This window comes from Copadichromis virginalis, linkage group LG7, assembly GCF_057382275.1.
Source record: "Copadichromis virginalis isolate Kocher_CV1m ecotype Utaka linkage group LG7, C_Virginalis_male_GT1.1, whole genome shotgun sequence".
Lineage (NCBI taxonomy): Eukaryota > Metazoa > Chordata > Actinopteri > Cichliformes > Cichlidae > Copadichromis > Copadichromis virginalis.
In genome coordinates, this window is record NC_140624.1 from 18,174,090 (window position 1) to 18,199,939 (window position 25,850).

Sequence of the window (25,850 nt, forward strand, 5' to 3'; positions counted from 1 at the left end):
TTGATTTGGACGAATTCGGAAAAAAGTGCAGCAGTATTAAACAGCAGTATTTGCTTTACAAAATGCAAAATAAAGCACAATAACTGTAGGAACTGTGTAAACAGTATTTAACTCTACGTTGCTGTGGGTGTAGTCAGTGCGACTGTGAACACCGTGGCTATGAGAAAAAGATCAATTTTGCCACTGGTGAAATGAAAGCGGACCTGACAGTACACACATGCTGCTTCTTGCCTGTGTCATATAGTGACACCCCCCACCCCCCAAAGTAATAAAGTATCAGCCTCATCATTGCCAGTGACATTTGGAAAAATCTGAAGGTTTGAGATGCCCGGCTGTATCATCTATATTCGATGAAAAGAAACGACAAAGCCTTGAGTTCTTGTGGGAGATGCTTTCATTGACAAACTTTTTTTCACCCTCTTTGCCTTTTTTTTTCTTTTTCTTTTACTGCCTCTGCTTCTATACATTAACCTCTGCATGACTCCTGTGACTCGAGAGCTTTGGATTGTCTGTGACAGGTATGTATGATTGCAAATGCACGCTTGTGTGGAAGAATGACTTATGTTCTCAAAGGTCAGGCTTTCAGTCTGTGTACAGAAAATGGGTGGAGGGTGGGGGGTGGCAGGTGTGTGTGTGCGAGCGTGTCAGGGTGACACAAAGCCCCCCCTAGACGAGGCAGCCATGTTGGGTGTCACTCCACAGGTCACTGGGCACCCCCTGCAGCTCCTGTGATAAGCCTGGCCTGCCAGCCATTTGATGGGAAAGCTGACACGCACACCTACCTGCGCCACAGCTCGCATGGGCAGGCTCCAGGGAAGACGGTGATAAGAAGCTCTGTGAATGCATCTAGTGGCGATTCCTGAGGGCTCAAATTCAAAGAAAACTCAAAACACAAAGAGCAATTTGCATCCAGTATTATTAGCCAGGCAAACAAAGAGCCCTTTGCTGCCTGTCCTGGGTTGATGTGCTGCATAGGGTGACAGTTGGAGTCCACTGTGGCGAGTCACGCAGCGATTTTATTGTCGCTGCCACTGACACACTGACACAGTTACAAAGGCCTCGTTTTAATTGGCTGCATTAGCAATGAGAGCATCACAGTGGCTTTTTAAAAACTCGAGCCTTTCTAGTATGAAATCAATGTCTCATCAATGTAGGGCGCGTTTCAGCTGACACCCAAGTGTAACTGTAATTTCATTGGATTGCAAAATCGATTTAAAAGTCCAAGTGCATTAGAAATTGAGGTAAGCGTGTTTAGCAGGTTAATTGATTTACAAGAAACGGATGAGAGCTGAGATGAGATGGTTGGTTAAGTGGTAATCTCCATATGACGAATTGTGTTTGTTGTAGTCGAAGGCAAAATGAAAGGCGCTTTCTTAAAATTTTAGCGAAGTTCATTTTCTATGCTTCAATATGAGCATGTGAGAGAATGCAAACTATTTTTGCAACGCAAGACATTGTTGTGAAACAGCAGCTAGCAGAAGTTCACAGCAGGAACTCGATGCAATCTTTGCGAGGTTGGATCGGCGACCGTGTTTTCTCCCCCGCAGCACTGCAGTCAACCCAGCACCTCCTACACAACCCAGATCCTCTCGCACTCAGTCCTACTTCCTCACTGTCTCAACACGAGCAGACTGACAGAATGGAAAAGCAGGGGGAGGGGACACCTGTCTTATTCATTAACTTGTTTGTAGAGAAACATAAAACTGCATTTATAGGTTGATTTAATAAGGCTGAAAGTATTGCACATAAATACACAGGCTTAGAAAGCACGGGTGCAATCCAAACTCACATTTTTACATGCGGTATATAGTACTGGCTGTGGGCAAACGCTTAAGGGACCGCTTGACAAAAACAATTTTATTAGAGATTGGATAGTTTATAGACAGATGTTAGTATAATACCCCATATTGTTAGCCCACAAAACACAGCAGAGGCCCTATGTGAATCTTTTTAGTTGTGCTGGACCGAACCTGTGCATGCATATAGAGGGAGTTGGTTTGGTGCTACTGGATAAACTTAATTATCTCTTAATCTTCTTTTTTTTAAGAGCTCAGTTTTCCATCAAAGTGATCGCTAATTATTTATAACACATTTGGTTCCACACCTAGCAAGTGAGATCAACAGGTGCGTTGGTGTAGTGTCAGGTGTGATGCTAGACTGTAAACTTAAAGGAAAAAGCAGAACCAAAAGACAGAGCACTTTGATACATTTCGATGATGCATCTCTGATCTTGGTTATTACAGCAAACTAAAAATGGACTTAAAAGCTAAAACTAGATGTGGAAAAAAAATCTAAAATAAAAATAAAAACTAGAGTTTTGAAGAAAAAAAAAAACAACAACTGAAAAACTAACCTAAGACCCGAACTCTTTCATGACATGCATTTTCAATTTCTCTTTGCTATTTGGGCTGACCTGATGAATGTGAAAACAAAGAATTACCTGATTTTACTTTTTTTTTTATTTTTATTTTTTACCTGATTTATGTTTCTGAGAAAAATGAGATCCACATAAGAGGTCATTCATTTTAAATTTCGATAGAACAGTGGCAGTATAATGTCCTCGTAAGTGGATATCAGGCCCTTGTAGGGCAAACTTTAGTATTTTGGTCTAGACAACCCAAAATGTGATGTCCACATGGTTGAACGCCAGGTCATAGGAGGTTAACTTGGAAGACTAACTATCCATCCATGGTATCTAGTCTTAGTTTTATTATCTGTTAGTTTGGTAAAAATGTTATTGCATCTTGTCGACGAGGCACTGATGAATGCATCTATTGACACTCATGTCTACAGGAAATGCAATTCAAAACATTTCAGACATTACTCAGTTCAATTTGAATTCACTTTTATGTGCATTGCACCAAATCACAAAAACAGTTAATATAAAGCACCTTTGAGGTCCTTTATATTATAAGATAAACACCGTATAATAAGAGAGAAAACAATCAAACCGCCAACCAAGCACCCGGCAACAGCGGGAAGGAAAAACTCCCATTTAGAAACCTCCAGCAGAACCAGGCGCAGGGAGGGGCAGCCAAATACTGTGACCTGTTAGGGTGAGGGGAAGGTCTAAATCTTGCCTATTTAAAAAGACTTCAAACTAACCCTGAAACTATTACATTCTAAACTAAAATTCAACATTTTCATATAATAAAAACTACATTGAGTTAAAACAATTATCAAATCTAGAAACTGAAACTAAACTGAATTCAAAACAAAAAGTCAAAATGAAATAAAAATAAATACGAATTAGAAAATGCAAAACTATAAGATGTCCTCAAAATGAGATGGCCTCATCCTTTGAGACAGTGAAAAAACTGGGTATGAGGAATGACGTTGGTCAACATCCAAGCATGTCCATCTAGGTAGAGGCAAAGTGTAGTCCTAAAACCTGTGGGATGGATTGTGGTATGCTTTCTGTGCATCTTGGGAAAACCTCAGAATCTCCCAGAAAGACTTTTATGCCAGTGTTGTGAAGAAAGTTGTCTGGATGGATGGAAGGATGACAACTCTGATCTAATTAAGTGGTGCATTATGAATGGATGTACAAACATAAATTACAATAAGATGTATTTCTGAGATAAAGATAGCTTATTCCAAAATAGGAAAAACTATAGTTCAGAAGTAAAAGCAGAGAAACTTTGGGTTGAACTGTGGGTGCCCTAGACAGAGATCAGACAGAGAATGGATAATGTGAGGAGAGGCGAAGAGTGGGACTGTATTAGTGTCATCGACGTGTCACTCTAACTCTGTGTATCACTGGCCCTTGTCAGTTTCTCACCACCACTTATAAAACCTGCAGAGGGAGTGACTGCTGTCAAACAGAGACCTGCTGAGAGTTTCCTCAAAAAACGGGGAGAAAAAAAAACCTGACAGTGACTGATTAGTGCCAAATGATTAAAGTGAGGTCCCAAAGCTTGCTCATGTCAGATAGTCTGGCATAAGCGGATCTACAAAGAAGTAAATACGAGTTTTGCCACAGACTCGGCACCATTTTAGAGTAAAAGCAGCTTAACAAAGTGAATTTGATTTGAAAATAGTTTTCCTCTGAGGAGTGCCTTGAAACTGAAGCAGCCTGAGGGAATAGCGCAGAGGTAATCAATATCAAAATGCCTGTTTTTAGATAGAGTACATTTTGGACTGTTTGTGATTTAATCAATAGTAGAATATGTTTAGAGCGAGAATGAGAGGAAAGGTGGGATTAGGATGAGCTACTTCCTGTACCTGAGAGCTGTAATTCATCAGGGAACTGACAGAAAGCTGATGAAAAAAAAGGACAAAGAGTGCTTGACATGGTGCTTCTGTGTGCTTGTCTGGTCTTGGGGTATGTGTGTGTATGTGTTTGTGTGTGGAGGGGGGTTGTTATGCAAGTGTTTGTGAGTGCGTTCACGCAAAAGCATCATATCGTGTCTTTTTTTCAGTTCTCCGTTAGATTTTCCTCCTCTTGGGAGATAGCTGTATTTCAGGAGACACAGAATCTGGAAATATCCCAGTTGTTGGGGAAAATCTATCAAGCCAGTCTGTTCTTTGTACAGGAATAAATTTAGCAGTCACACAACTGAGGGAGTTCCCTTTTTTCTCTCTGTCTTTGTTTGACAAGTCTACACCGAAGGGTGGCCCTAGGTGAATCTCAGATATATAAGGTCTTTTTATGTCAAAGAAATGTCCGCTGGCAGGTTAGCTTGTACCGGTGAAACCATCCTGCAATGTTATTGAATGCAGATGTCGCTTTTAGGTATGATTTACACCTGTAGCGCTATCTAGATGCTGAATTACAGCCACTGCAAATGTATTGACATCTGCCTGTGTGAAGGAGAGGGGAACCAAAAAGGTTGTGTGCAGAGTGTGCAGGAGGCGGTGACGTTACTTTCTCTGTGGCATCAGCTGGTAAGTATTTTCCATTAAACTCCCTATCAGATTAAATTACTCATAACTGAATGTGCTGAAACATGGTTATGAATGGTCCTGGCCCACTTTAACCCGTGCTGCATCAAGGTGCCAACGCCAGTGGATTCTTCATGCGTATCTGCGAGATGCCATGAGTATTTTAGAATGAGAACCAGCTGGTCTTTAGTGGGTGGCAGTTTATTGGAGCATATTTTAGAGAGACGAGTATTATGTGTGTTGAAGTCAGTGCAGTGCAACAGCCCTTACTAATATCATCCCTGTCTGCTAGAAAAATATATGTGGTGAGACAACTGTGTTTTTGTTTTAGTTTTTTATGATGCCAGAGGCGGGGTTCTTTGCTGAGTATGATACTTGGCTTATATATCTACACTCACTCAGCTGTTATTCTCCTTGGCCAAGTGTTGGTATTTGACAGAGACCTAAACGTGTGAAACAGAGACTGAAAGTGCCAGATGTGAGCAGGTTTTCACATGTTGCCCTACTGCTTCTTGGGACCAATTAGTATTTGTCATGACCAGCTTCCACCCTGACACCAGTTTGCATGTTTTGATGGTGCGCTTCTTTTCACTTGCAATATGGTTTATATTTTATTAGCGCCACTAATTGTCTCCATCTATATCCCTCCTCCGCCTGTTTCCAAGCCTTGGAATTGTTATCAGAAAATCACAGTGGAACAGACGCGTTGCTCCCAAGCAGTTGCTCTCATCTAATTATAAAACACTAGGTAAATGTTGAGCAGATGCCCTCCACCAGTCCCCCTACCCTCCTGCCACCCTCTGCCTTCCAATTGAGAGAGCCATTTGGTCTCATTCTAGTGTTACTTTGGCTCCACATGGAGTGGTGATCCTTGCCAAGTGGCTGCCATGGTATAAATGAACCTAATCGCTCGCCAACTCTGCACACTGTCCGGTAGACAAGAACAAAAGAACTTCTACTTTAGTTAAAGTGGTGTCATACCCTACTGCGGTGCCTGAGTACTCGGCTTCTGGTGTCTAGTTTCAGAGTTTGTTTCTGCGGTAAGGACTCATGCATGTCATTGTGTCAGAGATGCTTTCTAAATGGCAAACACTACTTCTTTTTTAAGTAACAGCTTCAGTGTCTTTGCATTTGGAGCAAAGCTATAATTAGGCTGTTTCTGTGGAAAGACAGAAAAAATAGAATAACAGGGCCTGCAGTCCAGGAATATGCATAATTTAGTCGATTTCCACTTACTATGCAGGAAATTCCTGCACGCAATTAAAGTGATCTTATAATCAGTCCGACCCTTGCACTGGTGCAAAAAGACTGGCCACAAGTGCTGCAGAGGTGGCCTGACATCTGACCAGGGCAACACCTGGAGTGCTCTCTCTCCCCCCCTCACCCCTCACTCTGCAAGACTGTGACCTCCCTCTGCAAGAAGTCCGGGTAGAATACACAGACGGGCTTAAAAGATCTGGAAGGAATCAGACTGAAAATCTCTTACGAATGGCTGTGACTGTGAAGTTAATGTTCACAAAATTAATCCTTATTATTCTCAGACTAAGGAAGAATAATGAGAATACAAACACGAAGTAGTCTGACTTTCCCAAACACACTCCTGGGAAATATAGCTTTCCCTCCCTTTTTATTCGTTCACTTGTCAGAATGTTGCTTCTATAAGGATTGTGTAAGGGAGGCATGAAATCACACGCTTTAGGTATGATTGAAAACTAAGTGGGACTGAATGCTTATATCTGCCAGAGATGAAGAAGTGACTGAGTGAGTGAGTAAATAATTGGTTGAAGGAGAGATTGGCTTTCTCTTCGTCATGGCTGAATCACAAACTGCTCCTCAGACTTGTTGGTGATACGATTTCATCCAAACGGGAGATACATTTTAAGTAAAGAAATAAAGTAAACTATGGCCCTAATTCTGTCTCTTCTTCATCCCCCACTGTTCTCATCCTTCACCTGGCTTCATTACTTCTCATACAACACACACTGTGCTGGGGAAGCAGAACAGCTGTCACTTCTGTCTGTCAGGAGCGTGTCTCCTCTCCACTGCAGCCACAAGTGACCTGGCCCTGTCTCAGAGCCAGAACAGATGACAGCCCCGCTGTAGCCTGTTCGCTCTAGGTGTGGGGTCTGGGTGTAGCCTCGTTGGTATCCGGACCATGGCTGTGATTGCACTTAGCGGCTGATTAAAATTTAATCTTGCCCTTGCAGTTGTAAGGATAAAGCCTTGTACAACAACAGAGAATTTGTGTGCAGGTAGGATGAGTTTGAAGCAGGAGCAATCACACGGGCATCCATTATACAGTCTGTGCAGGACTATAAATCTGCACTGGAATTAACCAGTGGGTGGAGGCTGATTGCCGGAGCGGTCCCCTCACATTCCTAGGAATGAGAATAAATGAGCGGACGGAAGCATGAACAATCCTTTATTACACCCATTAGCTAGAGGAGCTGGAGCCCTGTGAAACAGGGAATGCCAAACACACAGCCTAGTCATCACATACGTGGCCTGATTATAGTCCCCACTACGGTGTGAAGACCTCCACCGCCACACACGCATACCATTACCACATTATCCCTGCCCATTCCACCCTCTGTTCACACAATCAGTGGATTCAGTACAGTTTTCTGCTTACTCTTTGTAACGTCAAAACATTTCTGAAGCGCCAGCTAATAAGTGCATCTCTGGAGTGCCTCCATGAGCTCAATATGTTTGTTAACACTTTTCTTCCCCCTCTCTCTTTTGGAGAAACTTCAAGATATGGCAGAATCATTAATCAGGAACTTTGCTGTGAATTAGCTGTAAATCATACCACTCATCCCCGGATGCACTCTTCAAACAACAGTGCCAGGTGTTCTTAATCAAAATTTGGTTTGTTTGCTTTTTTGTGTGCGTGCATATATTAAAAATGCCAGGTGGACTGTTTTCTTTTTTCATTAATATATTCTCTATCAAGAGCAAGGTAATGTTACAGCTCATTTACTGTGCAGAGCTTCAGGTCATATAAACATGTTTTGACAGCTGTTTCATTACATTCAGAATAGGCTGGCTGACGGTGTTTCTATTTTCTATTAGAGGTTACTTAATAATCCCTGCTGTTACAGTGTAGGTTGGTTATTGAGTTCATATGATGCTTTCAGTGTCATATCCTGCTCTTCAGCACTGTTTAACTGATTGTTACATACCCAAAAAGGTCTAGGGTGTGAGGGGAGTAACATAACACTAAATGGAGGACATGAGAAGGCTATTTGGGTTGAGTTGCTAAAATGTTAACAGAAAGAAATAGAAGTTAATTTGGGAGGAGAGCCAAGGCCAACACAACAAACGAGAAAACCTTAAACCCTGAAATTGAAATCTTAAAACTTAAAATAAAAGTCAACAGAAGGATTACAAGCCTACACCCCAGCTCCATGTTAACCAACGAAAAAACAGGTGAATATCAAATGAAACTGTAACAGAAGGCAGAGAAACAAAGGACAAATCATCATCAAAAAACAGGCCAGAGAACTTAGGACTTGCAGCACACACTCAAAAGCACATGGCACTCTGACAACCAGAAATGTTCATTCGCATATATCTGAGCATTTGCAGCTAACGCAATAAACCAACAAAGAAATGGATAGCAGAATAAAACACTACTGCCGTTCTGTTTCATGTCATTAGCGCAGTGACCCACAGCAAATGTTCCCTCTTCACCAAATGGCAAAGGAGTAAATTCAGCAAACTTTTGAGAACATGGCACACCGGCGACTGCCAAGTCTTCTGCCTGATAGGCAGTGAATTGAACTCATGACCTGTTCAACTTGAAAACGCTGAAATAGTTGGTGCTATGGTTGCCTTTTTTTTTTTTTTTTTTAACAAGTGTTCAGTCAAAGCTTGAAAAGAATGGCTGCAGAGTTGTGGTATTTCCTCACTTTACTCTGAGCTCTCAGGGTTTCATGTCCATGTCCTTTAACTCCAGTCTGATATGCACAGAAGTACTTTTTCTATACAGTAGCTCTTTTGAGCATCATTTCTGTCTCCTCCTGTTCAAACTGTGTAATCAGGACACAGTGGGAAACACTTGAATTGCATCCAATTTCCTCTCGCTTCCCTTTGTTTATTGACTCGGGGACCTGACAAAGAGTGAGACTTGAGTGGGTTGAGCGAAAACCACAGACACTAACACTCCTAACCTCTTGCTAGCACTTGCTGTGCCATGAACAACGCAGTGGGGAGCCGTGAAGTAGATTGATTACACTTGTGATCACTCTTCTAAGATAATGTCCTTCCTTTTAATCATGAATTGTGCCGCCGCTCTTTACAAGGATAAGATTATCATCAGCAACTTCATCACTGTCTCATTGTAAATGCCGTCCTAATTGGACGGCTCCGCTCTTCCTTGGAAGTTTTGATCTTATTTACTGCTGTGTGTCCTTCAGCTGAAGAGGAATCATTTTTGGATTGCATTCCTTTGCCATCTGCTTTTTTTCTGTGTGTCTGCTGTCTAATGTGCTGCTTTCCTTCACAAAGAGACGTCAGTGTGTTGTCTTCGCTTGCTGCAATTAGGGGTTTTTAGTGCTTGAGTGTGATTGTCAGTTGCCAGGTGAAGCTAATTACTCTACAAGACTCCGTAGGACTTCTACAACAGCTTTTTGTAAAATCAAAGGCTGTTGGTTCGATCCCTGCGGTGTTGAGCTTTGCTGAGTGCTCTGAAGTCAATAGCTTCGTACTTACACATGGCGTACCATTGAGACCTTATAATCCTATGACTCCTTAAACTACCTGACATTTCATCAAATCACCAGCCATTTACCTGCAAGACACCCCCTAGCTTTGCTTTCTCTGAAACATTCTCAGTGTTTGAATTAAGATTTGACGGCGAGTTTTGAGAGATAAAGGCTCAAATGAGAGCTGAGACCTCGCAGCCTCGAGCTATCATCAGTAATCCACTCGTTTTACTCTCTTTGACGTTAGCTGAATTGACCAGACCTGCTCAGTGTCGATCCTTGAAGCTGTCTTGATTTTGAAGAAGAAGAAGAAAAGCAGCCTGAGGTAAAAGACGCAGCAATCTCACACATCATGCACAAAATAAATTGTTTTGTGCATAGTTTTTTTACTTCAGCATTTGGACTCGTATTGTAAAGGTTTTGACAGCTTCTTTCATACTCTGCTTCTTTCCTCCTTATTTCCTTTCTTCCCTTCCTTGCTTGACAACCCACTTCAATTTGCTCTTAGTTAATGACTAATAGATGAGTTAGTGATCAGCCATCAAAGTCTCTCAGTATATCATTTCCACAATTAAAGCTGTCTGAACTTCGCTCTCTTTCCCAAACCAGTAACCTTCACAGTGGCAGCTTCAGGGAAAAAGAGGGACACCAAAATGTCTGTGATGTGGAAAAAAAACAAGTCTGTCTGGCATTATATAAATACTTTTTATCCAGTGTTAATTGCTTTAACTGCTTGGATGACCACATATATTTGTGAAGAAAATAACTCCCATTTCCAAAAACTCATAAAGCTACAATGAATGACTTTTTAAAAAAAACAACAACAAAAAAAAAAAACGACCTGGCATTTGATGGCACTGCTCTGCCACACAGATGAAAAACTTAATTACTAAACTCTCAGTGTCAGCTGAAAAGTCAGCAAATCGGAGAAAATGTTAAAAATACTACCCAAACCATGTCCATTGTAAACATCTACTGTGTTTTGACTGTGTGATGAGTCACAAGGACAGCACAGCTGCTTGCAGATACTACATACACATACTGTTTTCCCTATCTGTAACTCTGCATTAGATTCAGAATTAAGAGGATGACTGCTGTGAAGTGTGTTCAACCTTTCTCCTCGATTGCAAGATGTGTTCCACAAAATATTGCATAAATATTTTCTACTGCGAATCTCCTGGAAGTTATTTTTGAACAGGGACAAACCTGGCCTCGTCATAAATCCCATGATAGCGTCGTTGCACTGGGTATTCAGAAAAGAGGTGCAGCAGCTGAGTGAGTCACTTTTTGGACTTGCTTGTTTAATATTTTGCCATTAATGGGTAGAAAACTTACTGAAAGGAAAGGCAGCAATTTAGGACCTCCTTGAGCAATAGCTGCCCCAGATACTTCACATTAAGACTTAAGATGGAATATGGAAAGTCTGGCTCTTTCCAAAGGTCGTGATATTTACCTCCCGGTTCTTCTATATTTGCACAATAATTAATGTGTAAAATGACTGTTGTTGTCTAACATTTACATTGCATTTCTTTCTTTAAATGCATGTGCCTACTGCACAGAATAAACTGAAGACGTACAAGAGAAATGGAAGAGGAGGAGATGTATTTGTCAAACCTTAGTGGTTTCGGTTTGTCCCTGTGTGTGTGCGTGTGTGTGTGTGCGTGTGTGTGTGTGTGTGTGTGTGTGTGTGTGTGTGTGTGTTAAAAACACTACGATTCACCTCTGTTTGTTGCACCCCCCCTCCACCTCATTCTCTTCACATAAAGAGGCGTTCCATGACAGTACCCACTTGATTTTCTTCAGTCAGCATATGGGTGGCACCATTACTCCTTATGACATCTTTTCACGCCAGGCCATTTTGCTGATCTGCACAGCACATAGCATCATCCAGCTACCCCTCATCATCCCCACCCCCCAAACCAATTATCAGTTATCACCAAGGAGAAGGCTGTTCATCCATTAGTTATTCATCCACCCAAGTGCAGCTTTTACTCTAATTCGATTTTCTCCCTCCGTTTTACATTAAAAACCACTCCAAGATGGCAAGATGTTAAAAGTTAAGCACAGAGATTAACCGCATCTCTAAATCTCCGTGTACCCCGCATGTGCCATTAACCTTGAACTAGCTGATTAACTTAGCAGTGGTGTTTCCCTCACCGGGAACAAATCGTATTTAAAATTTGCAGCAGAGTTTCAGAGTGAAACCGAAGTAGGATAGTATCATTATCTCGAATGTAGCCCTAATCTTTTAATGTTGAAAAAAAAAAAGAGTGACCTATTTTGTGGGAAAGTAAAGAGAACAGGAGGGTGCCATGGATATTATTGGACCAAGTTTGTGTTGGTGCTTTGGCCCTGGTGTTTATTGCTGAAATCAGTGATCTGTTGCTCACTACGTGCTACCAAAAGCTAGAAAGTAACCCAGAACATTTGTGAACTGTTGCTCTCTTTACCCGCTATGCTGCTCAGCACGTTTGACATTGAGTGTCGTTGCCCTTCTCCCTTTGTCCTTTTAAAAAAGTTGTCCTTGCGCTGAGTTATTACGGAAAGAGATTGGATAATAAACATATGTAAAAGCCACACAGTAAATTTTAGAGCAGATTGAAAGAGGTGATACACCTTGAACGAGTTGCGCAATAAAGGGAGTGCTCCACAGAAGATTGGTGCTCAGAGAAGAAAATTGGCAGAATTCATCAAATGTTCTGCGGGCATAAAACCTCAGCAGCAGCGCAAAGGGCCTTTAATGTGAAAAATAGCCCAGGGGCCTTGTGTGGTGTTTTTTATGTGGTTGGAGGGGTTAAAGGAGGCATGTACACTGGCTCATGTAGAGATGTTGAGGGGATTGTCAAATTTCCCCAGTGGCATCCTTACTCTCTCTCTTTTTCTTTCGGTTTCATGTCGTTGGAGCGTTGCTTGAGTTGCTGAGACAGTAGCGCTGACTGTGATTTATACAGTCATAAGAGCTGCACTGTAGCAGACCTTGGCCCGTATTTTATTCTGACACTTATTATTGAAATGAGACATTTGGGTGTAAGGAGGAACCCAGTCCGCTTTCTCGCCGAGAAGGATGAGCTAGCAGTCATGTTCGCATCAAATCTCGGTCTTGTAGCATTTGGAAAGTCCTCAAGAAGTATTTAATTCCACTTCTCTACTGAATGTCCCACTCGCAGGCAGTTTATTTTTATTTATTTATTTTTTTTATGAAAATGCAAATTCCGCCTGGCGTGTCGAAGGACAAAATTCCAACATGCCGATGTTGTTGGAGCTGCGGTGCGGGGGCTTCTGTTCGTGTGTCGTAGAGCAGACTCCGTTGGCAGCGCGTCGTGTGCCATATGGCTGCATAGACACAGCTGGGGGGAAAAAAATCAACTAACAGTACAGTAGTTGTGTTTTTAGTTCAGTTTAGTTGTAGTAATTATTTTTGACAGAATTTCAATGGATTGACAGTGTTAACATTATTAAAATTTGCAGCATCACTGGGCGTCGGGCAGACGACCACATGCCATACGGCTGAGAGCGGTCGACCAACCCACGGCCCTTTGCTGCATGTCTTCCCCGCTCTCTCTCTACCCCCGCTTTCCTGTCATTTCTTCACTTTCTGTCAAATAAAGCTAAAAAAGTTGGAGCATCACTGAGGCTTGTGTTTCCGTAAATCACCACCACGATTGAGTGGAAATGCTTATTTTTGTCTCTTTTTTTGTGTAAAAATGAGTAAACACCATCCAAAAGACTTCTGTGTTTTTACTTTGCAGATGAGTAAATTAAGACAAACACTGTGGTGAGGTTTAGTTCAAACTTAAAAAGTATTTTCATTTGTCTAAGCGTTGAAACAAAACAGATGTTAACTAAGCTGTGCAAGAAAAAATATATAAATATGTATTCTGAAGCTAACAATGCACTAAAAAAGACATTAATCATTAACTCGTATTGATGCACCACACTTTGGCGGTGTCCTTACTGTCAGAGAGAGAGAGAGAACTACAACCGGATGAATTCAACTCAAGTGGGAACATGATCTAAATTAAAGCTGACAAACTGAACCCATCCCTAACTGTCATACCCACAGTCTTCTTTGACTCTTTTATCTGAGGGCTCTGCACAGGTGACTGGAGCCCAACAATGAGTGGGTCATGTTGCCTTTTCCCAGAAGATGAGGAGATGGAACAGGCGTGTAATCGATGGATGTAAGCCCCACACTCGTGGGCCTGGATGACCTACATGTTACACTTCCTCCATCTGCCTGCATATACTTAGCACCCCACACGCTGCCACTCAGACCAGCAGGTGACCGAGCACATGAGCTGCAGACCGCGCGTAACTGAGGCTTATTGCATGTACAGATGTTAAGATCAACAGACAAGGTTACACAGTTAATACCGGGCTCTGTCGAAAGCCGTGTTTCCATGTCGCTGTAGCTGAAGTGGAATAAATGACCTTGGTTCATTCATTTCTGTGCTCTTCTACATCAGCCAGGATACCTACGAAGGCAAACGCTGTCCCCTTAGTCGCACCGTAATCTTTTGAAAATTGAAAACAAAAACATTTCATTAAGATTCAAAGTGCTACATGCACGCTATAAAGCAATGTGTGCAGTTAATTCAAAGGCATAAAAAAGCTAATGGACTATTATAGTCTACTGCCTGAGGCTGTCTTTTCTCCTCGCAGAAGAAGTACATCAATCACTTCTATCAGTAATCCCCTGCAAGCTGCCAGCGCTGTCTGTGCTTCCCGCTAGAGAAGCTGTCTCTTCCGTAGAAGCGGCATCAGATGTGGCTGAAGTTGACACATTAACAGATAAACTGCCCCACTCTCCTACCACTATCACTACATTCTGCCCTCGGTCTTCGGAGATATTGATGGGAGGGAGCAGTCGATGAGACAAAAGCAGTGACAGAGGAGGCGCTCGAGGGGTCGAGCTAAGCTGCTGCGTGTTTGTTCTTCCTGGCTTGTCCTCTTACCTGGAGGATTAATGATAAGATGGGTCACAGATGAAAGCGCCTTCAGGATTGCGCTTTGCTGTAGGCGTCTACAAGCTCGTAGTTATATACACAGTGACTGTTAAAGTTTTCAAGTAAGTCTGTTTGTTTGTCGGTAACGGCTCAGGGCGGCTTAAAGTGACATCAGATGTTTGCTGAAGAGGAGATTTAATGCACTCAGCCGCGTAACACATACAGTTTTTTGAATGTCTTTGTCAATACGGGACTCTGCTACAAAGGAAATGAAAGAAAGGAGGGGAAAAAAGTGGTTGCATCCCTTTGTTACACTCCACTAAGCTGGTTTACTGCATTTGTTGTTGGAAGGCTGGTGGTCGTCTCTGGGGCTTTGAATGAAAACACATTTCTCCTCTGGCTACAGCTGCTGCATATCCATGTGCAAACAGCCAGCAGATGTGTCTTGATCCAGCTCCTCCATCCCAGCACCAGTTTCCTTCCAACTTCACATTTACCTGATCATCTCCTGTCCCGGTTGTAGAGCAAATGATCTCTCCTGAGCAATCACCATTGTTTTGTTCCAGACCAATAAGATAATTCATGTTGACTCAGTGCATATGGAACACTTTTGGCCATGAAGCACTTGCAGAGCTGCTTTGGACTTGATAAACACTACAGCTGCTAAATAATTTGTTGCAAACAGATCTTGTTTACCAGCACGTGTTTATGAATGAATATGTATTTGCGTGCTTTGCATGCACACTTGAGGAGGATAGCTGATTCCTGCATAACTACATTTGAATGTGTGATGAAACTTTAAGAGGCTACAGCTTGTTCGGGCTGTTAATTTGTGAATAAACAGTGTTTGTGGAATTTAGCCAATTCCAGTTTTAGTGTAGGAACTCACCTTAAGCATCGTTAAGCATGCAGATTGATGGTGTACTTTGTGGATAATAAAGCAAAAGTGTGCTGAAGGCAGATATTCAGTGTAAGAATATCTGAGAATATCGAGGGAGCCGCAGCCAGACTTATAAAACCCCTTCCCATCTGTCAGATAGGACTACAGATCCACACAAATAACATAGGCAGTGTGTCTAGCTGGATAGACATCAGTCAAGGGGACACAAGAAGGATGGCAGCGTCCCTCATGGAGTTAAAGCTACTTAATATTCTTGTGTTTATTGGGGATTAATTGTTCCATCTGTCTCACATAAAAACCAGTGAACAAAATAGAAAAACAACACAACCTTCCCTCCCGTTTTTTTTCCCTGATAGATTTCTTGTTTCTGTTTGGCTGTGAGTATGACTCGTTAAACGGTGAGGCTTGGAGGAGAAGGAGGAGGAGCCTGGACTGGACAGTCTGAACAAGGGGGAGAGCTGGAAAATTTAATCATTTTTCTTTGGGTCTGTCATACGCTATGGGCTGCCTCATTTGTCTGCTCCAACTCCTTTGTTTCCAGCAGACTCTCTGTTCAAGGATTAGGCTACAGAGCAAGAGACATGCAGCAAAAGAGGAAAGAACGAGCTATATAAGCTAATTACAACAGTACTCCATGTTTCTTTAATACAGTACTTATGTGTAAGGTATTTGCTGCAGTACTTAAGAACTGCTGAATGGCCAAGAATGAAAGCAAGAAAGATTTAAGTGGGGGCACTTGCTAGATTCAATGTGAATAAGAGGTATGTTTTGTGGGTGGAATACCTGAAGACCTAAGAGTGGGTGCCTTGGAACTTTTATTGTCATTGGGTGGAAATATTTAACCTTAAAATGTGTTTTGGCATACAAACCTTTGTTTGGGAGTCAGTTAAGGGCATTAGGTCGTGCATTTCAATTGTAATTGCAGGTAGGAGTGAAGCCGGGATGAGAGAGGCTGCACGACTGCTTTTTTTCTACCTTCACGTTGCCCACAGTTGAATAACAGATCTGTTGACCGAGTTTATCTCCTGCTGAGGTGATTAATGTAAGTTTGCTGCAAACAAAGGTCACATCAGGAGGCAGGGGAGCAGACCAGAGCACAAGAGCTAAGAGAGTTATATATGGCTACAGTCAGAGGTGTGGACTCGAGTCACATGACTTGGACTCGAGTCAGACTCGAGTCATTAATTTTATGACTTTAGACTTGACTTGAAAAAATGTTCTCAGACTTGTGACTTGACTTGGACTTTTACACCAATGACTTGGGACTTGAATTGGACTTGAACCGGTTTACTTGAAAAGACTTGATATTTTACCCCAAATATAAAATTTAACATGCATATTATATGGAGATTGAAAATGTGACGTCATTCACGGGTAGAACCGCAAAGGATTCTGGGAACTCGTGGCAAGCGGTACTAGCGCACGCAGGCTTTCAATTAAAATCAGTTATACAGCGATAAAAAGAAACACAAAAATGTCAAGAAGCTGTTGTATTATTAACTGCAATATCCGGTCGCATGACAGCCACGGGAAGCCGACGGGTAAAGAGATCGGTTGTTATCGGATTACGTCGTTGAAGAGAAATTGTTCGAGCCATGTTTCCAAAGTAACAAAGACGCACGGATGGTCTGGATTGCAGCCATTCAAAGATCAAATATAACGTCCCAGAACACTCCAGCTCACAGGTTAGTCTGCTCCAAGCATTTACACGAAGGTCAGTGTCTTTTAGTACTTAATACGTCATTTTCATAACATAATTGGTGATATAGGTTACAAGCAAGTCTGGCGCTGAACAGAAATTGTCGCGCTATGCTCCTTTGTTTATTGTGCATGAATAGTGAATTGTCCTGACACAATATTGCGTTTCGCTTCTGTTATTATGGTACATTGACAAAAACATATACTTTTATTCACAGGATAAAACTGGTTTTTTGTATCACTAATTGCCCAGTACGATTACAGCATACAATATTATTGTCACTGCTACATTTCTGTGATGGGTACCAGAAATTATTTCCACTACTAATTAATTACCGTTGAGCTCAAAGGTCCTATTAATAAACGGTTAAGGAATGTGTATTTATGACGACGATTTGTGAGACTGGTAAACTTATGATACGTACGATGGTCTTTACTTTCTACACGGTGCATTTCAAGGTCCTGCACCCATCCGTCGGTAAACTGTACCTGGGCTTGTTGCAGTGACCGGAAGTTACTAAACTTCATGAGTGTATGCACTCACTCCAAGAACCGTATGATTATAAATATGCATATAAATATGCTAAGATGAGATAGCTGACTTCATCTAACTAGCAAATGTTTTCCAGGCTACGTTGGTGATTCAGTTTTTTTTAATATGTATGATATTTTTGTCATGCGATTTTAAAGCCGGTCCTACAACCGCATCCAAGAATAACATGCAGCTTATCTCAGAACTGTCGGTGAAAATTATTCTTGGAGCTAGGTTTAATTGAGCTGCATTTTAAAGAGGTGCAATTTCACAATTTGTGTATATTTTCTAAGTTCACTATTTTGTCATGTGTTGAGAAAAACACAGATTAAAAAATTACATGGTCTAACATTTACATTTAGCATAACTGCAACATTATTTTTTCGTTTTTTTTTTTAAAGACTCGAAAGGACTTGAAATTCAAAGTTTCAGACTTGTGACTTGACTCGGACTTTTACACCAGTGACTTGAGACTCGACTCTGACTTGCCTGACATTACTTGAGACTTGACTTGAGACTTGAGGATAAAGACTTGAGACTTACTTGAGACTTGCAAAACAATGACTTGGTCCCACCTCTGGCTACAGTTACTGCTGAGAAAAGAAGCTGTTTATTTTTTGTAGGGCATCCCTCAGTCTCTGGGGATTTACGTGGAGAATTAAAAGGAATAACACAGACGCATCCAGGAACGAACTAAGTAGAACAGTAGAGCAGCACTGCTGTGGCATAACAGTTATAATATTCATTGTCCTACGCTGTTTATCCCCCTATAAATATTTTTATATTTACTGCCAGTACATAATGGTGTTAGTTATGGGGATGGCAAACAGATGAAATTATAGCAGTGCTGTGCTGATGAAGATTTATTTACTTGTCTTCTGTGGCACTTGTGGGGTAGCCTTTTAATGCTACCAGGAAAAAAGCAAGTCCACATGATGCTGTAGGGTCTTTCTTCATAAAATCTCTCCATTTCTTGTGTAGTGTAGTCACAAATTACTAAAAGTGCTCCTTGAAGGAGAAGAAGTGTTACTACTCCTCAGATGGTGTCCTAGGATGTCGGTGATGTGCGTATGTGTGAATTGCCCAATTTGGGAGTTGCCAAATGGGGATATTTCTTTCTTCTTCTTCTTTTTTCTTTAGTCTTTTCTGCTCATTTGTGCACATAATGGAGCGGTTACTGAGTCTGGAGTCCCCTTAAGGGATTTTTCCTTAGGGTATCTCGAGATATTAGATATATGTCTTCATTATCTGGATAGTTTCAGCTGTTCGAAACTTTAAAGATGATTACGCAGCACTTCGACTGTCTTTTTTTTTTTTTTTCTTTAAATCTCAGGTTCCAACTCTTGTGAAATATGATATAAGGTGAATACTTTTTGGTGTAGTCAACTTTTGAGTCGTGGGACTTTGTTCTGGCTTTTTCTATCAGCCAATAAGTCAATTACAAATAAGTGATGATAACAATAAAATAAAAGACAAATATTTGCTTGCCTCTATAATCCAATCCAACTAGTTGCGTATAGCTCAAATGGGATTTATGAGGACTTGGAAACATCCATGCTTTACACACGGTTAATGCTGTGTGGTCCTGTCAGTACAAAAGCACATTGAGTCATTTCATTCAAACGCAGGAGTAAAGAATTGGTGGTGGGATTTTTGGGTTTATAAATATAAACCTCCTCTGTCGGACTTCCCAGGTGCGTTCTTTGTCTCTAATGTTCGTTTAGAGGCAGTACATGCACAGTCAGTTGCTGTAAAACTACCAGCTGCTTATGAATTTAGGTCATTTTGTTACAGTCAGAAGTGTGTGTGTGTGTGTGTGTGTGTGTTTATTTCTGCCACGACTTTGTATTTTAAAGAGTTTGTAATTCAGGCCCAGAAACACTGCCGCTTTTGAGTTTCCCAGGCTCGCTGTATCTTTCCACAGCTGACGCTTGTGAATATAAATGCCTTCTTTTACTTCATAGTTGTCATTTTAACTAATTTAAGTTTGCAGTGTGAGCAAAATACTCCCTTCCAAAGCCACATTTAAATGCAACAGTAACTGTAATTATCCTGCGTCTACCTTATTTTCCCTCTTACTTTTCTGCCGTTATCTAAATTATAATCTCTGGCTTGAGCATTTATACCAAAGCACATTCTCTGGGGTATTCCACAGCCAGAGTTTCTCCTGCAAAGAAATTACTGGTGCTAAATGAAGCAATGATTTTCTTTATACGTTCCAGCTGTAGTGCAAATGGTTTTCAGTCTGCCAGAAAATCCAGTTCTTTTTCGGGAGATGAGGTTGAAGATGGAATGAGTGGACAGAGGCCGTTTGGGTTTTGATCTAACAGCCTAATTATGTTGCATCACACTGATTGTGTGCATGCTCTCCACTGTTATATTCATTAAGATGCCTTTTTGATCATATATTGAGAAGACATCGTCTCCACCTTTAATGAGTCAGTACACTGGGTAGAGAAGTTTAGAAGAATGCATTAAGATTGAGGGTTTTTTTAACATGTGGTGCATTTTTACTGCTAAACAGTACTCCGTTGGTGCAGGTGAAGGGCACTGCTTAGAGTAGAGCATGCAGCAGGCTTTGAGCTTATGTCACTTTTCCCAGGTTTTTAGTCTCAGTATTCACATGCGAAATTCAGGACTATAGAACCACTTAAATGATACCTGTGCTTATAGTATCTTTACACATTTTTATGCCAAAAAGTTGTCAAAATAAGCGCACAAAAGAATGCAATTTTTCACTGTTATTCTCAGGTGAATGGAAAAGAGTTGTCCAAGTCCAGCCATGAAGAGACTGTGGAAGCCTTTCGCCCTGCCAAGGACCCCGTCGTGGTGCAGGTCATCCGGCGGACCCCCAGCGGGCGCCCCCATGGCCCCCCTCAGGAAATCCATGTGGTGGATGTGTGCACTCAGACTGACATCACCTTTGAACACATCATGGCGCTGGCAAAACTCCGGCCTTCAACCCCTCCTGTGCCTGACGTCTGTCCCTTCCTGCTCTCTGACAGGTATGCAGAAAATATAAAGCTTAAAAAGATCGGGAGCCCTGCTTTCACAGACTATGAGCATAGCAACAAATGATTTTATATAATTTCTTGATATATATATTTTTTTATTTAGATTTACTCCACTATGAAGTTTTAGGTTTGCTGCAGCAGATAGCGATACAGAGTTTGTTGTTGTGTCCTTGTCTGACTTTGGCTGAGGCTGACAATAATTAAGGATGGGGGAAAATAAGCAATGTCATTGAGCCATGAAGCAGAAATATCAGCGTTTGTAGGATTAGCATTACAAGTCTGGAGGACGACTGTTTATTATAAATAAATTGCCTAACCAGACGCGCAGTTTATTCTGACAAATAGAGATTTGTTTGAATGGGCGTCCTAGAACCATTCATTTCCTGCTTCACAAATACGAGGAAATGGGGAAAAAAAGAAACAAAAGACAAATTATGGACAGTTTCAAGTGGTTCTGATTAGCCAAGCGTGCTACATGTATCACTAGGCAGATAAAGTCCAAGACCACAAATAAATGTTGTTATAGATACAACGTCCTCTAGACTTTGAGGATCTGAACTACCAGTGTACTTAAAAATTTACAAGGGGGATAGTTGTAGCTGGGTGGCAGGTGAAAAACTGCAATAATAAGTCAACAGAGATTATTTTTTCAGTAGACAGACTAAATATGTTTTGAGTTAAATTTCTCTATATTTAGAGAAAATATAACTAATGTAACTATGTATAATTTGTGGATGTGAGACTGATCGTATCTCAACAGCTCAAGCGTTTGCTGGGTTGTACATCACTTCAAAGCCAAGTTGGGGTTTTTTTCCCCTTTTTTTATTGTTTGTGAGAGCAATCCATTAAAAGATCTCCAGAGTTTGAAGCATCAACAAGAGGTTTTGCTGGAAAACAACAAAGGAAACATGGCTCCTTATTTCATCTTTTGGCATTTTAGTTTGTGTTGTGTTTATCTCAGAGGAGAAGTAAAGTGTGCACAAGAAAAGTTTAGCATAAAAGAATATCTAGGTTTCACCTCGAGGGAATGAGCAAGAGCAACACTGCAGCTTTATTGCACAGAGCCGAGAAATTAAGACTGCCCCATTGTTTGGTACAGTAGATGATTAATTCCAAAAACACTACACATTTTGAGTTGTATATTTCTTGTCATTGGAAGCTTGCGTAAGTATTCAGTCAGTTAAAGCAACTGTGTGTCAATATTGGAGATGTTATTTAAAAAAAACTGTCTGGGTAAGTATCTTGCATGCACGATATATATATCTATATATACTCAGTGTCACCATAGAAATCCTCACGGGAACTTCTGGCCTTAATTGGAGCTGCTTGGGGTATTATTTTGCCTCATGGAAGGTTTACAAGGTGATTAAAGCAAATGGGCTACTAAAAAAAGCTAGGCAACACAAAGGAATGTATGCCCGATCCTCACAGCCCCAGGCCAAGTCAGAATGTAATCAATGTGACCCATAAAACTCACATTTTCTTCTCTTCATCTGAGATCAGGTGCACAATCCAATATACGGCAGGTTTTATAGCTATAACAAAGGTTTTGGCATCTTATATTTGGGGCTAGATTGTAAATTTGTAATTGTGTTCTTTGCTCCCACTGCCAAATGCTGTTACATGAATAATATTGAGCCATCAAGCATTCTGACATTTACCAGTCTGTTTTTTTTTTTGTTTTTTTTTTTATCACTGGAAGGTTGTTTTGAGACAGTTTTACAGTCCTGGGTAATCTGGGAGTCAGACAGCCCCTGGAAACATCACTCAACGTGTTCGACAGAGTGTCTTTTTGAGGTTTTTGTCCACCGTGATTATCCTGTGCGGCACCAAAGCTTGCTCATTGCGTTAGGCCCTCACAATGCTGTTTTGTTCTGTGACTGAGGGAGGCATAATAGAATTACACTTTACAGTGTGGGGGGTTTTGTCTGTCAAGAGCAGGAAGCAAATTACAGTATGTGGATATGCTGTTATTAACACTCCAGCACCAATGAAAGCTCTTGACAAATCCTTTCTTCTTCAGATTTCAGCTAAGACAAAAGCAACTAAGTCCTGTCACTGTCAAACTGAGGAAAAGCATCTTGCTTACACCAAAATCTCCACCTCTTTCTGTTTCCCTGGCTCCCTGTCCATCCCTTTTGACAGCTGTCATTCCCTTCATACAATGGACCAGGATTACTACGAAGGGACTGACTACCTCTCCCCTGTACCCGCTGATGGAGACAGGACAGAGGAGTTTGAGTATGAGGTAAGACTGATACTTGATATCGGTGGCAACTGGAATGGTCAATATTAGCTATAAGGGATTATTATCAAAAGTGTATGCATGGGAGTAGGATCCCTGCACAGGTGTGAAGTGTACATCTACATTCCTGCAAACACATTTCTCCTGTGCTCATCTATTAAGGACAAATCCCAGGGGCACTGTAGTGCGAGATAATCAGTCGCATCACAGTCCTCGCTTCTGTTGAAAATGACCAAAGCTTTTGCCCTCAAAAGGCGACAAGATAAAGTAGAAAACTTCCAAGTGCACCCGTTCTTGCTTGAGATTTGTAAGTTGTTTTCATGTGTCCGGAAGAGAAACCGAGGGAGCTGTTTGACTGAGTATGATCAAACCCAATTAAAGTGAGGTGTGTGTGGCAGCTGCTAGCAAGGGAAAAAAAATCTTTGCTTATGCGTCTTTCCCAAAGTGTAAGTAAGGGAAACAGTAGGATAGGTGATGCTTTGGAGGCTAATGATCTCTAGCACATTAGAGAATCACTGATTCAGGGACAGGAAGTGATAAACAGACTGTGTCTGTTAACCGCTTTGGTCCAATATTCTTTATTTCCGAGTCATTGAGGTGTGAGCACAAAGTCAGCGAGGGCTCCTCTGGTCTGATGTATGATGATTGCTCACCCCTCCCTCCTCCTATTTGTTTCATTGAATTTGTTCTGAATGTTTTCACCCACTGAGGTTGAGCTGTTTCTTCACATCCTAAAGAGATTTGTGCACCCATTTGAATCGCAGAGGCTTGAGTGTCAAATCGGAACAAATATAATGTATTAAAGCATCTTTTTACGCCTCATTGCTATTAGCAAATCCTATTATACTCTGTGTGCTTTGCAGCCTTTCCACTTTCTTTTTTTATTTTTTTAAATGCTTGCAGGGTTTTATACTACCCTGATGTTGTTCCACTTACTGTATGTCGACTGATAGTTTACCCACTTTGTAAGGGACACCGTGCTGGTACCAGGTTGGACTCTCTTTAGTTTCAGAACAGCCTTAATTCTGTCTGGTGCAAATTTATTATGGTGCTGAAAACACTCCTCAGAGACTTTGGTCCATATTGACACAATAAAATCACACAGTGACACATCCACAGTGCTAATAATATTTTACCAGGTGTTCTGTTGGATAATTGCATTTGAGTACGATGAACTTGGTGTCATGTTCAAGAAACCAGATTGAGGTTATTTGAGCTTTGTGACATGGTGTGTTATCCTGCTAGAAGCAGCCATCAGAAGACGGTTACACAGTCATAAAGTGATAAACATGGTGAGCAATTATACTCAGGTAAGCTGAGGTGTTTGCATGATGCTCAACTGCTACTAAGAGGCCAAATGTGTGCCAAGAAAATATCCTGATACCAATGCACCAACACCAGCATCTCCGGAGGATGGATCCATGCTCTCGTGTTGTTTACACACAGTTCTGAGCTCATCATCCAAATTTTGCAGCAGAAATTGAAACTCGTCAGCCCAGGCAACATTTTTCAATTATCAGTTTCTGAAATACTCAAACCAGTCTATCAGGCACCAACAACCATTCCACATTCAAAGTCACTTAAATCACCTTTCTTCCACACTCTGATGCTCTATTTGAACTTCAGCAGGTCTACGTGCTTAAATGCACCGAGTGGCTGCCATGTGATTTAATGAGATATTGGCATTAACAATCAGTTGCGCATGTGTACCTAACAAAGCAAGAGAGCAGATCAGTAATTTAATCCAGGTCTGGGGACATATGGACAGGACACAGGAAACCTTCCATTATATGGTTCATGTTAAGTTATAAAAACACAAGTGCTGAATTCTCTGACCTCACAAAATAACCTGACATCATTACACATTACAGGTTATAGCCGGTCATGTAATGGCATATAATTGTGTATTTAGAGGCATCCTTCATCTGATTGCGGTCTGTTGGTGTTGTATAAACACACACACTCGTATGAATATGTTGCAAAATTTAAAAAAAAAAAATGTCCTTGTCATCCACCCTAGTTGTCTTAAACGCCTCAACTTGCATTGACCCGAAGGTATCGAGTGAAACATTTAACAAACACCTGCAACTTTCCGTGCTCACAAGTGCTCACCCCTTGTCGGGCTGAACGATGGCTGTAAAAGTATTAAAATCTTAATGCTGCCTTTTTTAAATCACTTCTCAGCTAGACACACACATGCAGAGCAAACTTTTACAGCTGCAGACTAATACGGAGACTCCAGTCATCGAGCATTACGCATCAATGCGATCGTGGCTCAGGAGTTGGGTGTTCGTCTTGGAAGGTTGCCGGTTCGAGCCCCGGCTCCGACAGTCTCAGTCGTTGTGTCCTTGGGCAAGACACTTCACCCGTTGCCTACTGGTGGTGGTCAGAGGGCCCGGTGGCGCCAGTGTCCGGCAGCCTCGACTCTGTCAGTGCGCCCCAGGGCAGCTGTGGCTACAATGTAGCTTGCCATCACCAGTGTGTGAATGGGTCGATGACTGAATGTAGTGTAAAGCGCTATACAAATACAGGCCGTTTGCCATTGCTAAAAGTTTCCTTTCATGTACGGTTGTAAAATAAGGCTCTAACATCACAAACCGGTTGGTGCCATCATGGTGGCTACAACCATCTTGTATTGAGATTCTATGCACTAAAACATACGTTTCCTAGAATTCCTGCATGCCTGTGGGGGCAAAACTATATTAGTAACCATTCCTGTGATTACCTCAGGTGAGTTCTGCAGACATGAAGTACTCCAAGCACAGAGATAGTCCTCCCAATTTCCCTGCCAGCGGTAGCCATCCGCACATTTCTGGCTGCTTTTTCAATTATTGGTAATCAAAAGTGCGATTATTATGACAGCATCCAATGTGCTTTGATGGTTGGTGGCAATCTTCTCCTTAATCACGCCATCGCAGTCATTA

The 25,850-nt window shown here is 41.5% G+C and overlaps 1 protein-coding gene across 2 annotated transcripts in view; it reads left to right on the forward strand.

Moving 5' to 3' along the window:
• Positions 1 to 25,850, forward strand: part of LOC146704870 (PDZ domain-containing RING finger protein 4) — a 115,121-nt gene that overhangs the window by 77,039 nt on the left and 12,232 nt on the right. For both annotated transcript variants that reach the window (XM_085462319.1, XM_085462320.1), the window contains 2 exons: positions 20,419 to 20,672; positions 22,827 to 22,929. In XM_085462319.1, the coding sequence (XP_085318445.1) occupies positions 20,419 to 20,672; positions 22,827 to 22,929 (357 nt within the window). The remainder of the gene's footprint in view (positions 1 to 20,418; positions 20,673 to 22,826; positions 22,930 to 25,850) is intronic.